The following is a 19,233-nucleotide window of genomic DNA, read 5'->3' on the forward strand; positions in this document are numbered from 1 at the left end:
TTTCATAACCTTTGACAGTAAGAATCACTAACGGTATTTTTGTTGAACTTCTATAAAATATTACAATCAAATCAATTGTATTCACACATTTGAACCTCTTAAGTTTAACACAGTGGAAAACACAATACTTCTTTATTATATCAGCTGTCTGGTCATATATATAAAAAATCTATAACTCAAACTGAAAGTATTTAGAGTACTATTTATCCAGAGTCAGCAAAAGGAATTATCTGACAGTTGAAAATGAAAAATCACTAATAAGCATTACAGGGTACTGAAAAGTTTAAACAATGTGATTCAGGAAACTTTTGCAATAATGAGTGTATGTGATTCTATTTTACCATGCTAACAAAATTCCTCTGGGATTTCTTATTTCGTTATACAATAACTAAAGCAGAATATTATGTTAAACAAGTCTCACATTCTACCTGTATTCAGAATATATTTTAAATTGTGAGATAATGTCCTCTCAGCATATTGCACTCCACTAAAGCACCCATATTTTCACTCAAATTATTTGCCCAAAGCCATAAACAGAAGAGAAGGAAAATCAAAAAGCCTGAACTAATGCCTTGGCCATTTAGAGGCTTAAGAGATGCACTGCAAAGACACTTAAACCATTTTTTATAAAATTTAAAGATATGAAACAAGTAGTTCTTTAGAAAGAATGAGTAGAAAGCTCACTGAGAGAATACAGTGAAGAGATGGCACAAAAAGGTGCATTTCCCATATCTCCTGCTCCAAGAAGCCAGTAACAAATAAAAGCAGAGTGCAATCCTTGGAAGCAATGCTGAGAAGGAAACCCGCAGCACAAGAAATCACTACCTTGCCCACACTGTTCACTTAGTAATTAGAGAAAAAAACCCAACCAAACAAATGAATCAAGATGTATCTAGGAATAATGTGCAGATAAGAAAGAGAAAAAATTGTCACTTGTGTTATTTGTTGTGTCAATAGTGATTAGACACTATCAAATAAGCAAAATATTAAAGATACAAAATTAGACCAGACAATTGTCACTGCAAGGCAAGCACTGACAATAGTCCCCACACCACACCTGATGAATATTGTATACCCAAGCTATACAGAATTAGTTTCTTCGTATTTTCATTAAGCCTAGGTTTATAACTGTATTTATGTTCCTTATTTAATTGTATTTAGGGCACTATTTGCAAGTATTCAGTGATCAAAAAATATTCCAATAATCGCTTCTAGCTAGTGCTGCCAACATGCCATTTGCACTGTACCACCCAGTGGCTTCACTACACCTGAAGCAGAGACAATTATTTAATGTACTTACAGTCAAAATCCTTGACTTTAAAGTTTTTCATACTTCAGTATGTGTATTGCAATCTACAAATCATTGGCAAATATTTACTATTTATCAATGCACAAGCCCAAACACACAAATTCTTTCTAGCTGAGTATAATGCCCTGGTAAATTACCATTCCAAAGCATGATGAGATCTTCAAACAAAACAAAGGGCACACAAATAATACTTTCCAACCTCCAAACCATTAAAATTATTGCCCAATACTATTTTGAATACTTAAGGTGCAAACTTGTATGCATCTTAATCAGCCTATCATAAGTGAAACTTCTCCTTGCTGTATCCTGTATGGAAATTAAAAAAAAAAAAAAAAAAAGAGGAAAAAAAAAGGAAGTAGGAAGTAACCAGCTCTGGTTGTTTATTGAAGTCAGGCACCTGAATCCTTAACAAAGCAGAATATTAAGCCCATTGCTTTCTTTGGCATTTTTTCTATTTGCTGGTTAAAGCAGTTTTGCAAGAAGGGTGTTGTGGATCCCAATTTTGAGCACTGGGTATTTTCTCTATATGGTACAACAAAAATGAGATGCTCAAGACTGGGCTCCACATGTCATCATGAAGAAATGTGAGGCAACTGTTTCCAGCATAATCACTGGAAAGAGGGCAGCATATTATGTTGTGCCATGAGACATAAGAGATGGGAACCATGACACTGGAATAGCAGCTTACTGTGTAACCCAGTGGTTTTTTGCTTTCTCAGGCTTTGGTCCTATCTTCCCTGCAGACCTCCCACACTTCCATTTCACATCAGGTTTTGCTCTTTTTATGAACAATTATAGATACAGATATATAAGCTAAGAACTCACACATGGTTAATAACAAAGAAACTTGAATGGTCTCCAAGCTTCAACAGACTTTGAGAAAAGCAGATAAAGAATCTGCAATGTTCTCAGATGACCAAAGATTAATACCTTTGCCTTTACAATAGGAGTTATGTGACAGTCACATTACACAGAGATGCTGAACCAATCAGGAATAGAAAATGAGCACAAGGTAGAAAATGTTTAGAATTAGGCTAATGTTATAATTCCTGTGCTGTTGCTGTAATGATAGAGCACAGCACCAGAAGAATATTGATTCTAGTAATGCCTCTTCTAGGCTAATAGGAAAGTATTATTCTACTGCTGAAAACAAACATCCTGCCCCGTCCAAGTCAGAAATATTTTACAGAACAAAATGTCAGTTGCAGCAGTTCCAAAAGGACATTTTCTCATTCCCCAGAGAATTGAGGCTGGTAATAATCGTAATAATTTTTATTATCATAACAACAGCAACAACATTTCATACTAAATAAGCTGGGATGCTTTGTGCCCTCACAGAAATGCACAAAACCCGATAGTCCTAATGTTTGACTCTGAATGTGTCTGTCAGGAAACGAGCGCAAACCTCCAGCAGCCGCGGCTCCAGCAGCCGCTCCAGCGACCCATCAGCTTCCCAGCGTGAAGTTCTCCTGCATCACTGCTCCCAGCCTTTAGGCAAAGGATTCTAATAATGACTCTCAGTGCAGTGACTGAGGCCACACTTCTGCTCTGGTGAGCTGCTTGCTGAGAAGGACTGTGTGCCTCCTCATTATCATTTTACAGCTTTTTTAAGTTTTTTATTTGTCCTTTTGTATTCCTTTTCCTTCCTCCAAACGCTTGATGCATTTCAGTGGGAGTACTTAGTGCTACCACCAGGACAGAAGCCATATGCTCATGTTCAATAACCTTCTGCTGTGTGGTAGTCATAAAATTAAGATAAGACATAGTATTATGCAGAAGAGAAAGATGATATGCTCCTCTATCACATCCTAATAAACAGACATCCTCTTTCCTAACCTAGCAGAAATTATAAAGGCAAAATATTTTACACATTTATCTTTCATAAATGGTATTATGCAGAATTAAAAATAAAACAAATTAAAAAGGTGACTCACTTATTTAGCTCCACCCTAGCAGATAGAAGAAAAAACCCACAGTTATCCCCCTGTCTACGCACCACTACGAAGGCAAATTCCTTAAGAATTTGATTAATATTACTTAAGTAAAAACGTAGTTACATCTTCCAAACACACAAAGCCATGCTAAGTTGCCACTTACTAACCATCTGGCAACATCCAATTCAACAAATGCACTGGACAAGCTTGCCACCAGACAACATTCTTCATGCTATGATACCACCCCAATAAAATGCCCCAGTTTTGGGACATACCTAGATTCCATATAGCATCATGTGCTGTTGCTTCTACTCTTTCTTGTTCATTCTTTGGGTAGATAGAAACCTTTTCTTACTTTAATTTTATTTCACATAGGCCTAGATCTTCTCAAGTGCTTGAAAACTTTATCATTACTTTTCTAGACAAGAATAAGGCAAAAAACACTCAACTCTCTTACACTAATGGCAAATTCTGCAAGTCTTTTCTTTGACTTACCAGCTAAGCAGACAGAAAATAAAAATTAAAGGAGGGCATGCATTAGAATTTGAATATTTTCTTGTAGCACTATTGGAAACAATAAAAAATAAGTATGTTTTTTTTTAAAAAAAAGCTTAAGTTCAAGATGATCATAAATGAGCAGTATTTTTGTGTAATCAGAGAACAGCAGCACTACAGAAACACTGAGTATGACAGCATAACTTCACGTCTAATTTTAGATTATTTGAAACCTCAAGTGTTTCAATCATGCCTCTTCTTTGGAACTTTGCTATCTCCTCTTTAAGACTGATGTGTTGTGAGCCATTACAGGCTAAGTTAAGTTGACAGACTCTATTGAAGGGCAGTTCTGTCATGGAAATTGTGGTTTTAACACAAGTGCATGTGACGAATACCAATTACTTTGCTCTTTTTCGTGGAAGTCTGCATGACATAGGAGTTATGATCAATGACTGACAAGATTACTGAATGCTTTACATAATTATTTTCAAACATGATTCATCCTTAATCACAGAGTAAGCATAACTGCTTATCTATCACATTATGACCTCTTGTGTGCAGAAGAGGCAGATTAAGCTAGTTACCTCCTAACCAAAGTTACCATCAGACTGTGCTAATTGTCATTTACTGAAACTGGCATCTTTCTTCATGACAGTAGAAGGATACTCAATACTCTTAACATCTCCTTTTCAGAAACACTAACTTACTAGATGAGTCTTTTCCAGATAGCAATTATTTTAATCAATGCTAAACCACATATGCTATCATCCCTTAACAATTGCCTTTAAAAGCAATTAACCTGACAGTTGTTTCAAAACACCTTAAGACCAGTGCTGCAGTCAAAAGGAGGACACTGTGTTCAGTTGTGCCACTTACAGAGAAAACTCCATTTTCAGTAGTTCAAAAGCAGAAAAGACTTAGCTCATCTAAATACAAATTTGCAAGATGGAACTAGAAATCTTTTGGAGAGAGAGAAAAAAAATAAAAATCCAGACACTCCTCATGCCCACCAACCAACCTTCCTCTGTGTCCTGTGCTCTAATGCATTACAAACACTGCAGGAACACTCCCTCAGTATCCTTACTATACTGCACATAGCTAAAAGTTTTAAAGACATTTTTAAGATAAATTAAGCAAAATTCCTATGCAATTAAGAAGGAAAAATACTACTACAGCTGTGCCTGTTAGAACCATGAGAGAACTTTTCTTCCCACAATATATCAGCAGTTTCTTGATATACTGAAAAATGTATTAGGAAATATTTTCAAGTTCTGTAACAAGTTAGTACTTAACACTCCTCCAGCCCAGTAGCAGAAGACACATCAGCTCAGTTTTTCACAGCAGGTTATCAATGATATAGTCACATATCAACATTTTTGCTCATAAATGCTTTGATACTTTGCAAACATGTAAAAACTGTGACGATTTTTTCCCCCTTTATAGCCATAGCAGACTCTTTGAGCAACGGCTTCTTTAAAAGAGAACAAGACAGCCATCTAGAGGGCAAGAAAAACAGATAACGAGGGAACACTAAATGACCAATTCACTCACTGTACGCCAAAAAAAACCCCCCAACAAACCACAATGGCCAAACAGATGAAAATCTAAGTGAAAAGGATCCACATTACTGATACCCACCAGGGAGTTTATTTTTACAAGCTATTTAAACACAACTCGCTTAATCTATAATCCTAAACCCCCAAAGTTACAATTTTCTCCTTTTAGTATGATATTTTATACATCAAGTACTTATTTTTATAACAGCAAAATGTTTCTCACTATATGGCACAGATGTCAGTTCTGTCTAGCTTCTTAGCTACATTCCTGTACATCACTACAACATGTACTCGTTTTCATTCCCCCTTCTGACTGACTCTGGTGCAGAACAAAACACTGCACCAAAAGGCAGCTAAGCTAGCAGCAAGCTTCCTTAACATCGTGCCATAAAACAGCACTTATGGCAGTAAGTTGTAAACCTTCACAGTAAGTCATGGAAGTGGGAGTTCCAAGTGGAGAATCTTTATAAGTAGCTATTTCTTGGTACATGTAAGAATTTGATAAATTTGGGGATTACAGCCCGGATCATTCTTGCTGTTTATTCAGATCAATTCCTGGCAGTGGGAAAGCTTAATGTAGCTCTGTTACCATAGCTGTTTCAGAACAGATGTTCTACATGAAGAAAAACGTGCAGAAGAACTGAATTACCATTTAAAGAAAGTACAGAGAAAAATCCTTCTAGAGTTTTGATTCAGATTGTCCAGAGGGAAGACTGTGGGGTGAAGCAAATAATTAATCAGCAATGCTTTTCTCTCCCTCTGGACCAATTTCCTTTTTGTTGGTCTCATTTTCTACTCTACCAGAGATGTAAGTGTTCTTAACACAGCAAATCCACCGTGAGCCATCACTTAAGCCTATTACAGGTACCTGACATATTTTTCATTCTATAGGGACAAATGCATACAAAATTCTCTCATATCTCTTGCCATTTCCACAATATGGAGCAAAGGTTTTCAGTCGTCACTCAGGAATTGGGGGAATGCATGGAATGTGGAAGAACACTTAATTTTACTATATACTGACTTTAAAAAGTCTGCTTACCAACACCAGCAAGAAATATTTTTTTAATTAAATCCAAAAGTGTATTTTAAAATATTCTTTACACCGGCCTTCAAATTATGTCCTCTTCCCTAATTTTGCAGTGGTTTCAACTGGCTTCTCAATCATTGGTATAGCTTTAAAAAGCAAAACACCTCCTCCTAACCCCACTATGATGAAAGCTTTATATTTTATTATTAATTTTTAATGGGAAGAAGTTAAACTCCCTCAGGAACCATAAGAGGTAGGGTTTTGATCTGTCAGCTAATGGAAGGTTGCTAGAGAGTCATGCCAGACAGTCTGGTAAAGGGTATATATCCCTTGCACTTGGATGACAGGAGGAAGGTAGATGTTGCCTTTTTTTTTTTCACTAAATTATTTCAAATAGGACTATTTTAGGGGTTCTTCTGTTGTTCGTTTTTTTGGTGTGGGGTTTGCTGTTGGTTTTTTTTCCCTTAGTCTCTTATCAGACTGAATAGAATATAAAAAGTTATGTACCATCAACTAAAATTACAAGAGCAAGACACTGTCTTAAAATAATTGTCTGTTTAACATTTAGATCATCCTACACTGTGGGGGGAGCACACTGTGCTCATCACTCTAACTGAAAATTGCAATAGATGCTCTGCTCTACACAATGTAATTTTCCAAAAGCCATTAACATCAGTATTTGTATCAAATACCATCAAGGCTACTCAAAAAAAAAAAAAAAAAAATTTCAAAAAAAGGAGGGGTGGGAGGGTAGAGACCAAATCAGAGCCTTGCAATTCAAAAACTGTCTGGCCTAGTACCTGGTTGATCTTTGCATGAGATTTCAAAAACCTGACAAGCAACTGCAACAGCTCAGAAAATGGCTTTGAACAATGAGCACTATAAGCTTGGGAGTGTGTTATTATCATGACCTGTGACAAAAGCCAACCTTGAGACACTGGGGACTGGAACTGGCACATGGAGTCTCACAGAATTGCTGGTGCTTTTCCTTCTGAATGGTCCCCAACTGCTTTTCTTCACTTGCCTCACCAGGTGTCCAGAGGTAAATCAGGATATTTAGTTCTGAATTACCTACCTGATTGCTGGGAAAAAAAAAAAGAAGTGACATTATCTAACGTAAAAAGGCCAGAAGGGAAATTAAGACTCTTCTAATATAACACACAGATAAAGGACAGAAGAGAGCAGCCAGAACAAGTCTTCTGTCCTCCCTCCATCAAGTCCATGAGGTTAGCAAATGTGGTCATACTCCCCAGACCCAAAAAAGAATCAGTTACTCACAAACCTAATTAGCAGGTCTCATTTTGTAACCATTTTATACCCAGTATTGCTCAATGACTGTAGCCTGTAATCCGAAGAAAATGACCAACGATTCTCTTCACCATCAGTAACAGACAGAAGGCAACACACCAGCCTTCAGGAGGTCTCATCAGCCATGGACTTGTTTTCTCTGTAATGAACTACAAACACATTATAGATCTGGTCTGTCTCAGCTTGCACCAATGTACTAATTCTAGCTGTAAATATAATTCTATGGCATTTTGTGTTTACATTGTAAAAATCTCTTAGCTAAATAAACAGCAACTAAAAAGACAATTTGCATAGGGTAGGTGCTGTTATAATCCAAGCTACACCTTCTGAAGACACTGAGCTCTTAAAAGAATAGGAGGAAAACTAGACAGTGGAAAGACAGCTCACAAGGAAAGTTGTGCTTAATTGCTCCTCTCCAGTGAGAGGAGGGTGATACCTGTGTGTACTTGGTATAGAATTTAAACCCAGTTTAATGGATAAGGAAGGACCTTTCTTGACTTACTACTAGGCATGCTTTGTACCCAATGCTGCCTTTGTATGCTGCTGTGTTTTGGTGGGTCGTTTTTGTTGTTGTATTTTCATCTACAATGAAGAATAAAGGTTTGTTTTATAGAGTCTGCTCCTGATTTACTCAAATCAAATTTGTCATCCCAGAGCCTATATGAGCATGTTTTCAGGGTATCTCTTAGACTTGATGAAGAAATTATATACAATCAGTAACTGTAAGAGAACAACCCAGGTAGACTATGTTTCAGATTCTTTTCCTCCTTTACATGAAAGTTGCAAATATTACATAAACAGTTATATTGAAAACAAAGAAATATAATAATAGACATGGGGAAATACTCTGCAGCATAACAGAGAAAATCCTAACATGATGGATCTTAATCAAAAAAACATTTAACTCTGCACTTCAATGAACTGAGAGGAGGACAAAATCTTATTTATCCAGGCAATACCATTTTACTAAATATATGTTGACTTAAAAAACACTGCAGCATACAGAAAAGGCACCTCTAGGACTCCTGTTTAAAGGATGCTTTTCTCCTGCTGCCCATTTCCAGCTTTCAGGGTAGAAAACCAGAGCTGGGAAGGCAAAGCACGGCATGGAAAGGACAGGAAGGGAGATGAACACATGTATAAACATGGCAAGTAAAGCAAGAAAAAAAAAGAAAATGCTTTACCCAAGATACAGCAACAGCACTTGACAAAGCAGAGAAGTTTAAAGAAGACAATTTTACTCAGCCGCTCTGTTCTAAAAGTTAACACAGTCTGCAAGGAAGAACTGCAAACACCTCTGAACTTGTCCCGGGCAGGAGCGAGTCTGTCTGCCCGAGCGACACAGCGAGAAGGGCTGGGAACGAACACTTCTGCAGTCCTCCTGCAGGCACGCTACACGAGTGCCATCTACCGCGAGCAGGTACCGGGGTTAGAACAAACCCAACCCGCTGTGGGAGGGGGAGATGCCCCCGGGCGGGCCGCGCCTCCCCCCGCACCCCGCCTGCTGCGGGCAGGTGCGCGTGGAGCGATCCGCTCTGGGAGGGAGGGAGGGAGGGAGGGAAGGCCACTCGCTCTTCCAGCACAACGACAGGCAGATTAAAATCTGCAGGAGAGCAGCTAGACACCATGTGTTCCTGCTGTGCCCATCTTCCCAGCGCTGGCCCCTCCCTCCGCACAGCTGCAGCCCGAGCCAACGAGCAGCAGCCCCTGCTGCCAGACACCTCCACCCGGAAAGGTGCCTTGCAAGGCACTGCCTCTGCCTCCGACAGAAAGCTGTTCTAGTCCTTCTCCCTGCAGGCTAATCCCCTTTCCCCCCACACACCCTCTTCTGTCTGCAGCTTTTTTCTCCTTAGCTTTCTCAGCTGTTTGCAAGAAAGTTGGCAGAGCATCTATAGCACTACAGGTTCAGAGGGGGAACAAAGGCAAAAAGGTGAAGCACCTTTAGGTGATGGTCTCCTTTACAGTGTCAGTCCTTTCACTGGAGAGACTGTGATATTGCTTTCTCTTATCTCTAACAGGGCCTCCCACTGCAGCAGGTCAGCACAGGAAGGGGATATAGGTCCCTGCACAAGGGAGGAAAATAAAGCACAATTATTATCCTTCCCGAGAATAAAGGGTTCAGCAGAAACCTAAAACTGCCTCACTAAAGCAGCAACACGTTAAGTAACACTACTTGAACAGCAGCATCTGACTTCAATTGATTAATGTTAGGAAGGATGGTAACACTAGTTGAGCAAGCTAAAGTAGTTTTGTGCTTCTCATTAGAGACACATTTAAGTAATAAAGCTAAGATTGCTCAGGTTATAGTGAAAATTCTTATTATTCTGTTTTGAGATGATACTGTTAACCTTTAATAAAAGCAACCAGGAAGGAAGTGCTGACAAAAACCAAACAAACAAGAAAACCAAAAAGCACCAACAGCCACACACAGAAGGCAGAATTTCAGAACACAGCCTGAGGGTCACCGTTAGTCAAAAGAAAAGAACAAGCCAGTTCATCATTCATATGCCTTTAAAATCTAGAGTCATCTTCTGAAAACTGAATATTCAGTTTTGAGTCAGCTTTTAATTGAGAGGAAAGCAAAGGTTGACTAACATTTTTAAAGCCTCACATGGTAAGATAGTATATAGCCTTTTTAAAAAAACACTGTGAAGCTATCATAGCTTTCAAAAATTTGCTAAACCATACATGCCTTTACAGAATTTTGCTGAAGTGTCTCACCCTCCAATGGAAACAACTATTACAGTTCAACCTTTTTTCATTTTATTAGCACAAAATCACATAGAGAGTGAAGACAAAGAGAAACATACACATGTACTTAGAACATGGAAAACTCACTGCACAGATGCAAATGATTTCTTCCTTCCTCAGATCTTACCAGTTACTTCTCTCACCTTGAGTACCAGAGCACTGTGCTAGAGCTGGCAAGCTACAAACCCCAATCTTACACACCTGCAACACTTCCTTAAAAAAAATAAACCCTGCAGTTTCATTACCAAGGGGGTCTCAGCCTAGGTTCAGAACTACAACTCCTGTTAAGAGAACTGAACTAGAGCACTTGAATTCCTAAGTCTCCTGCTGACTGTGCTTTTGGAGCAGATCCTTTATGTATTTAGTATCATATAACATCTTTAAAACAAAGGAGAAACATTTACACAGTATGTGCATACACCCTAACATTAATGCAAGTATATTCATTTTTACATAGTTCAATGAAAGTCCATTCTATAAGCACAGAAGCAATCCCATGGTTATTTCTGACCACATAAATACATCAGTTGCAGAGATCTCTTACAGTTACAGATCTTTTGCAGAAACCTTTATAGTAGCACATGTATAGGCAGTTGGTCCAGTGGCAACACCTGTACACACACAAGGACAGGGTACAGAGGCAAGATCTTTACAGGCCAGTCACTGAGCTTGCTGCATAGCAAGTGGATGTACACTGTGACATCTGCAGTAATAATACCAATAAATTAGATTAAAACAGTTCAGATATACCTCCCATAGTATGAAAGCCAGCATTCACAAAATCAGAAAAACACACTATTCTATTCAGATTGCATGGCAACAAACAAGGTGTTTGCCACAGTACAAAATCAATGCACTTTCAATGTCCAGTATTATTATTGGGTTGTGGCACACTGATATTTAATTGCCATGCAAAGATAACATCCTCAGATGTTTTCCTAGAAATTGTCCTGATTTATTCCAACAAATGGCATTTCAGACATTTCAATTTAGTTAGCTATGCAGTTGTTTGGTGAATAGAATTAATCACACAGGTTTATTACATCTATGTTTTTGCAGAAGAGAGCAGGTAGTCTTTGTTTGAATACTTCCCTCCATCAAAGAGGGCAAACCAAGAAGCATGGTCTGAAAGCAAAGCATCACCATCTCTTAAAATGAAGCTCCAGTTCAGCTCTCCAAACAAACAGAGAATCACTAGAGCAGAGCTCTACCTTGCATCCACTTATCACGTACAGAATTCATGAGAATAATCTGAGAAAGAACTACTTTATGGAATGATTTGTGAGACCAGCCTCACCAAACAAGAAGCCTGAGTTTCACAAGCCTAAATAATAACACCACTTTTTTTTTTTTTTTCCATGACAAAAGGGTAAATGTAAGCAAAAGTGGATATTCTACATATTAATAAAAAAAGAGTTAAGCAAAGTGACTATTCAGCATTTCACGCAAAACTCAATAATTTGTAAGTTTTGACCGGGCCGTCAGTCAGAGACAGGCTGATGATACAGGACTCCAAACTGAAAAACCACTGCACTTGCAATAAAGCTGGTTTCAAACCAGCACTTCTAACTCCACTGGCCTTAATGTATTTTTACAGTAGTTTCAGTTGTCCAACAAGAGTTACAAGCTGCTGTTCGACAGTTAGCACCACTCTTCTCCTGTGAAACATACTTCAGGCTTTCAGACTACTTTTCTCTTGTTCCACAAAGCTTTGGAGTGAAGAGCTGACGAGTCTACCCAAGGTCTTTAGCTCTCCTCTAGACTGCGTTCCTAGGTGTGCCATTGTGAGTCACTGCTTTCATACTGGAGGCGCTTGATTGATGGTTGCAGATTCTGTGGGAGGCAACACCTACTTCAAAGACTTCATGAATGGCTTTGCGGAAGCAATGAAAATTGTAGTCTATCAGACCTGCCAAAAAGGAGGGGGAGGGGAGAGGAAAAACTGTACTCAGCTTGGCACTTTTACTTAGCCAAAATAACTTTAAAAAAAGTGTTTCATTAAACCAACAGCTATTCTGATACTTATTTTAAAATTATTTTGGATTCAGAAGATGTGACAAAGTCTTACTGATGCCAGTATTTATTTAGACTGTTTCACTTTTTAGAAAAAAAAAGTACTGATTTAGAATGCAAGTTGTTTTCATTATAAAGTAGCAGGTGAGACAACAACACAAGACTACTCTCGAAACACGTTGCTGCAGCTCAAGCATCACTTTAATGTTATCTCGCACTTTATGTAATTTTTATATATATTCTAACTGTGATTAGAAAAACTTCAGCTTTTACTGTTTTGAAAATGCCAAAGTAAGTAAGTACTATCACCATTTAAGTCAAATACTTTGCAATTAGGGACTACATTGTTGTTTCTACCCCATAACATATGCGAGACCACTCATACCATGATCTCCTGCAGGTCTAAGCAACTATATAGTGGGTTAGACCTGCAATGTGTTAAATTATTTGTTCTAAGTTCCTACCACATACTGCAATAGCCTGCAACTTTTTATTTCTTCAGTCATACATTTTAAAAGTACATCTTTCCAACAAGTAATAGAGAATATGGCTATTCATAATATAGCAGCTGTCAAGCAGAACATAGTGTCACTGCATTCTCCTGATTCACTATAGCAAAGAGTAGCAATACTGGTCACACCAGCTAAACAAGTAATTTCTATACCTATTCCCTAGGAAAGGAAAAAATTCCTCCCATGAGCAATTAAACAAATTTTGGTAAACAAAAAAAAATCAAGGTGACTTGTACAGTCATATTAATATTTTATAGTTGATAAAAACATTAGATAAAAGCTGTTCAATGTGGAAAGTCCTTACCTTTGCGCTCAAAACTCTCTTCTCTAAGAATGCAAACTAATGCCAAAAACTTTGTTACTTCCTTTAAGTACAGGACGGTTGTGTTATTGAGCTTGATAATTGCCATTGACTCTTTATCATAAGCACTTCCAGTGCCATCTTCCTTTAACCTAAGAAAGAACGAGTTAACCCAAGACAATCTAGTAGGCAAGCATATGTAACTTCAAGACAAATACCTGTTGTAAGAACTTTATTCATACTGAACTGTGAGCAAGTGAAGAACCTGCAATGCAAGTCTTAATACCATCATAAGTAAGACCATTATTACCCCTTAAGTTTCTCAGGAAAGGTAGACCTAAACTGAGTAGAGGCCTCCACTAGACACCATCTATCTTAGATGGGCAGTTGAGAGCAAGCTCTCAGCATGCATTATTTGATATCAAACTACAGAGCTGTGGCTGTTTAGTCAATACTGTTTTCAGCTGACAGCTGAAAATTCTTAATAGATAGTAGAATACATTAGTTATAGCAGAGTTTGCCTTCACACCAAAGTGTCTCCCCGAGTTTACAATGCCACAGTAAGATACCAAGTGATTGGTTTGAAGATTCTAATGCAGGACCTCTATGCAGAAATGTCAGTGGAGTAACATCTCAGTGAAATTACTTTTGGTAAATTAATACAAAGGCTTCCTTAGTGAAGCCAGGGCAGGTGGAAGCATATGCAACAGGGAGCAGGACACTTCTTGGTCTTAAGCTAAACTAGCGTGCATTTACAAGAAAAGATTAGGATCCTGCTTTCTATATGCAAGTTGTTAGTGCTGGTTAAATTAGCATAAAAACAAAAGTTACAGTGCAAGCTACTAAGCACTGAGTCCTGAAACAAAACCCCAAACAGTTACACAACCCTGAGTTGACCCATCAGGAGACAGACCGTTTAACACTGCCGTATTTCTTGGCAGCACTGTAATTTCAGGCTACAACCAGAGTTGTAAAATAAATCACTGCTTCTCCAGAGCAGTTAAAAAAAATCCATTGTGAAGTATAATTCAGCTGTAAATTGTGAGAAACAAGCATTATGTGCAACCCTCAGACAAAGTCGGCATAGCCAAGATGACCTTGCAAAAGCTGTTCTGTCCAGATACCAGCAGGTCTCAAAGCAACGTGACTGCAAGTCACACTTACCAGCTACTGCATGCTGCTGACCCCAGTTACTTGCAAGTATTATCATACTTGCACCCACCATGCCAAACAAGATACAGCAGTAATCCTATTTTACACAAAACACTTGAATTTTACAGATGTCAGATGGCTGTGTAAGGCCACGTAGTAGATTGAAACAAACTCTAGAAATGCTGAACCCAGCTGCTAAATCATTTGACTTTATTCTAGTTGCTTACAGAACCAATGTGCTCTACAGACTGACAGCATCCTGTTGGATGGCAAAGCGAGCACCACTTGCACAGTTTGCAGCCTATTCTACTACTTTTAAGGACTTCTTTCCTAAGAGTATTCATCACTTACCCATATATACAGGAAACATCTATCACTACATCAATCATGTCACAGCACAACTCATATGACTGCATGTCCACAGGGGAACTGTCTGTTGCAATGTAGATTTTGCTGACTACATCGAAGAGAAAAGCTTTTTCGATGCCTGAATTCTTCAGAAAGAGAAAGAATTTGGATGAATTTTTAAAACAACTGCATTTTAAAAATCTCAAGTAGAATTAATATACTTTCACATTCTTAATAGCAGGAAATGCTTTAAATGTAACTGATTTAGATGCTTAAGACAGAATCAAGACTTAGAGCATATGATTTACAAGTACAATACCCTTGTTGCTACAGTACAGATCAGTATCACTCTCTAGTTGACAAAAATAAAGCTGGAGATTCCGTTAGGATTCTTTTTTATTATTTACTGGATCATAATTACGGCTACATTTTACTATGCTTCCAGGACCCAGATTCAGCAGTTTTCCTCTTCTGTGTTTCTATTAACTCCAGAAGAGCCAAATATTCTCATCCACCTGACGGACCAGTCTCAGAGAAGAGTTGCTTCATAGCAGTATGCTGACAAATTTTACACCTGTAGTATCTTGGCAGTTCAGTTTCTGTGTGAGGCAGTTGCCAGGTAGTTTAACATGCAGAGCAAATAAAGCCAGCTTCTAAAATTAGGACTCCATGAAGAGCATCATATTATGGCATTTATGGATATGGAAAAGCACCAAGAAAACTGTACCATCCCACTCGTAACTGAGCACCTTGGCAAAGTGTGGATGCTCATACAAAGTTCAGAAGCTGTCTGCTGTTAAACAAGTTACCACATACACACTGTGGATTTCAGATAAAACTTAATTTGTATTTATGCACAAGAAGTATTCCTTATCACTTCATCCTAGCTAGTCTGAATACCTAAGGCAGTGTCCCAAGGCCATCCAGACAAACCTTTTTTGCAACAGGGCCACACTTCATACCCTCACACCATTGAGCAGGGTGAGCATTACCATGCCCTTTATCCAATGGGCCAGGTTATTGCAGACAGTTCTCTACCAACACAGGAGAAAAGCACTGTACAGTAGCATGGGGTGACACATCTGACCTGCACAGCTCCTTTTAATCACAACTGTTTTTTTTTCCATGTTGTCCACATGCCTGTAACAGCCTCACAAAAAAAACTGAAATGAGACGGACTACTTTAGCCTTGTCTCTAGGGTGATACTTTATTTGGTTCAAAGTATAGAGCAGCAAATTTCTACGCCACAAATTCTGTAAAAAACACATGCACTAAAAGAATAAGGGCAAAAGTCTCAGGTCACATGAAATAGTGTAGTTCAAGGCCAAGTTCATATTACAAAAGAAGTCACTTGTCAGTAGAGCTAGATTGAACTAATTGCCTTAGCAGACTGACAGAAAACTGATGTATCAACAATCATAACCCACCAAGCTGTGCTTTGTCAGTATTTGGAGTAATACACACAAAGCACGCACCAGTACAATCCAGCTGTGGTAAAGAGCTTCTAAAGGAGACAACTGGGCCAGAAGAATACACCAACATGGGTGCCACCTGAATCTTGCAAGGGCAGATCTAAATAGCATTCCTCAGCAGAAGGACTTGCTTTACCATTCCATGTACTTCAAGTTTAAGTGTTAGATTAACACTTACTGATATAAAGATATTTAGCAGATTTTCCAGCGTTGGCAGCTGTGGAATGAGCTTCTGTACCACTTTACTGAAGGCTTCAAATATTGAATGGTCATAGATACTGGTCAAATAAAAGCTGAAGTGAGGAGCGAGGGGAAAAAAAAAAAAAAAGATTCAAGAGTATTTCAGAATTGCAAAGGAAATTTAAAGCTGTATTTTGTAACATTCAGGTCTTATGATTTAGCTGCAATGCCTTTATCATAAATACACACGGCTACTGCACCAGAACTGAGTGGAATAAACTGAGTTTATTCCAGAGTGACTGGAATAAACATGAAACAGAATTCCACCCTCCTCAGGAGATGGCAGAATAGAGAGAAAAATATGAACATGCTTTCACAACACACTTAGCCTACAGAATGCTTACCACAAAGGCGTTAAATGCTCAGCTAGATTTCAAGTCCCACTTCTGGCCTTCCAATTCATTCACACTAACACCGAGAGATACTGGCAATACTTAAAAGCTCCATGAGAATCAAAATAGCAATAAAAACAGAGAAAGGATAGCTTTTTTTAAAGGTGTTGGTAGAAGACACCTTAAAAACAAGCAGAGTATCAAAGTGAGAGACTAAGCTTTTAAAACCAGTCAAGCTGAGAAGTCTGTGCTAGCCAGGACAAGAAGGCAGGCAGCTTTTCCCCTCCTTCCCCTGCCCCTCCAGGCCACATGGACTAACATAAACCTGTTAGGCTGAATGAAAAGTATGCAAAGAGACCTGAATTATCATCAAGTTTATGAATAAATCTGTTGATACAGTAGCCTGCCTTATTTTAGTCAGCCTAACAGCTGAGGCTGCATACAAGAAATATAAAGAAACTTACAAAGCCTTGTCCAGTCCATCCACTATTACACCTAAAAGTCTGTATGCACATCAGCAACAGTTGTAGAATCATTTATGCCAGAATCTTTAACTCACCTAAGGTGAAGTTTTTCGAGTCCAGCATCTGTAAGGTCATCATTAGCCCTCTGATGAATATCCCTCTGAGTTTCTATTTTATGGTCATCCGATAAACCATCAACTTTATGAATAAAAACTTCAAAGTTCATTTCCGGGTTGACCTTGTAGGCTTTTGAAACTGTAATGTGGAGTCTTGTTAAAGCTTCCATGTAGTCATCCTGTAAATCAGTTTTGGCAGGAATGAATGATAAGGTATTATCTCTGACAACTATTTCATCCTGCACAAGGACAAAATATTTCAGTGCAAGAACTTCACTTCTGGAGCTAAAAAGAAGTATGTGAGAAGAGAATACCTTGAGGTGTCAGAAATCCAGAATCCAAATTCTGTGATGCAAATTAATTTGCATTAGCTATACAAGGCTCAGCTACACAAAACTAGGCTCTAAGAAAAGGCAGGCTATACTTCAACTCCAGCAAAAGGTGGCAGCAATCTCCAAGATGGTCGTTAATACCAGCCAGTCCCCCACGGTGTAATCCCTAAATTCATTAGAAGCTACCAAATACACAACAGTAGCACTACTTGAAACTGAGGCCAGAAGAGTGCTGTTATTAAATGAACTCCATAGCAGCCAACAGCAGAGGGAAGGCATCAGACCATCTAGCACAGCCGGTTCTCACTATTATTCTAGAAAAGCTAAGTTCAGAGTACCCACCCCTCTACACTCTCTCCCCAGGAAACATATGTTCTAGTCACTTCACAAAACTAAAAACCACACATCGAGAGCTGGATTGCCAACATATCCAGATGTTTTATGAACTTCTTGATCATTCCTCTTGCACACAAAGCAAAAAGAAAACTTCCTTGTGATTATTAGTGATTTGTATTTACCTGGGCATCAATAACGTATATTAGAGCACCTGTTCCTCTGAAGATCATCTCATAATCAAATGTTGGATCAAAAAAATCCATCTGACCAGGAAAATCCCATATTTGGAAATTCACAAATGAACTGTTGGAAATATCATCTTTGTAGATCTTGTTGGTACTTTCCAAAAACAGAGTCTCATTGGGAGACATTTTGTGAAACACCACCTGTTAAAAGAACACAAATAATAGTCTCAACTTTATCTCATTAGAAGAGATTGCTAAACATCCTGTGATTGGAATCTTACAAATAGGTTTGTCCATTCTAAACTGTACAGTTTCCTTTTGGTAAACAGCTTCTCACATCAGCTAAGGAACTAACCTGCCCTCAACCATAATCAAGCAACTGAATCCTGTTAAACCTATTCACAAGTCTGAATACCACTACTGCCTAAAGACAGAGACATCCCAGTTACTCTTTCTTCCCCTTCCAAGTCTAACACAGTATTTTCAAATTCTGCTAAATTAGCCAATTTAGATCTGGTATAGAGCCACCCTGTTAATTAAGCAATTGCAAGCTTTTAAGAACAGTTCCTTTCCAGATTTAGACATTTCTAAAGGAAACTTTGCTTTTAATCTGGTGTCAAGTGTTACAACACAATATAATCAGTCTCTTACAAAACTACTATAAAAGTGTACAAAAATAGTATCTCAGTTTTAGAAACTCAAATACCTAGGCAGTTCACTATCTATTAACAACTGAACTATTTTTGTGACCCTCTCCTTCCAAGAACCCTAAAGAAACGATGAAAGCTTTCACACTAGTTGGTCAACAGTTTAGCTGCAGTGACAAAAAAACATACTCATTGCTAGTATTCAAAGGTCTGCTGGGATTTTAGCCCTTCCCTGAACAAACAAAACTAGTGTGTAACCCCACAGCAAAGCAGCCTCTATAAAAGCAGTCAGTTTGAACAGCAAACATTGCTCTAAAGCAACCCAAAGGCCTATTACAGAAGTTACTACAAACAGGTAAGGTGGTCCAATGCTAGGACTCCAAAAAGAAACCTACTTCC

The 19,233-nt window shown here is 38.4% G+C and overlaps 1 protein-coding gene across 1 annotated transcript; it reads right to left on the reverse strand.

The window, feature by feature from the left end:
- Nucleotides 1-11,735: 11,735 nt before the first annotated feature.
- RRAGC (Ras-related GTP binding C) lies at nucleotides 11,736-18,385 on the reverse strand. Its single transcript, XM_009996686.1, has 6 exons — nucleotides 18,185-18,385; nucleotides 17,314-17,513; nucleotides 16,361-16,475; nucleotides 14,713-14,855; nucleotides 13,213-13,361; nucleotides 11,736-12,292 (listed from the first exon to the last, which is right to left on the reverse strand). The coding sequence occupies exons 1-6, from the start codon at nucleotides 18,371-18,373 to the stop codon at nucleotides 12,141-12,143; spliced, it is 948 nt and encodes a 315-aa protein (XP_009994988.1). The 5' UTR covers nucleotides 18,374-18,385; the 3' UTR covers nucleotides 11,736-12,140.
- Between the last annotated feature and the right edge of the window lie 848 nt (nucleotides 18,386-19,233).

The sequence above is a fragment of the Chaetura pelagica genome, unplaced genomic scaffold (genome assembly GCF_000747805.2).
Source record: "Chaetura pelagica isolate M959 unplaced genomic scaffold, ChaPel_1.0 scaffold1064, whole genome shotgun sequence".
Classification (NCBI taxonomy): Eukaryota; Metazoa; Chordata; class Aves; order Apodiformes; family Apodidae; genus Chaetura; species Chaetura pelagica.

Bases quoted from the DNA above. Each gene is read 5' to 3' on its own strand.
- RRAGC (XM_009996686.1), bottom strand. From the start codon at position 18,373: ATGTCTCCCAATGAGACTCTGTTTTTGGAAAGTACCAACAAGATCTAC. The intron at 17,514-18,184 runs GTAAATACAAAT...ACTGATTTACAG, and splicing joins TATACGTTATTGATGCCCAG to GATGACTACATGGAAGCTTT. The intron at 13,362-14,712 runs GTAAGTGATGAA...GTTCTTTCTTAG, and splicing joins GATGTTTCCTGTATATATGG to GTTAAAGGAAGATGGCACTG.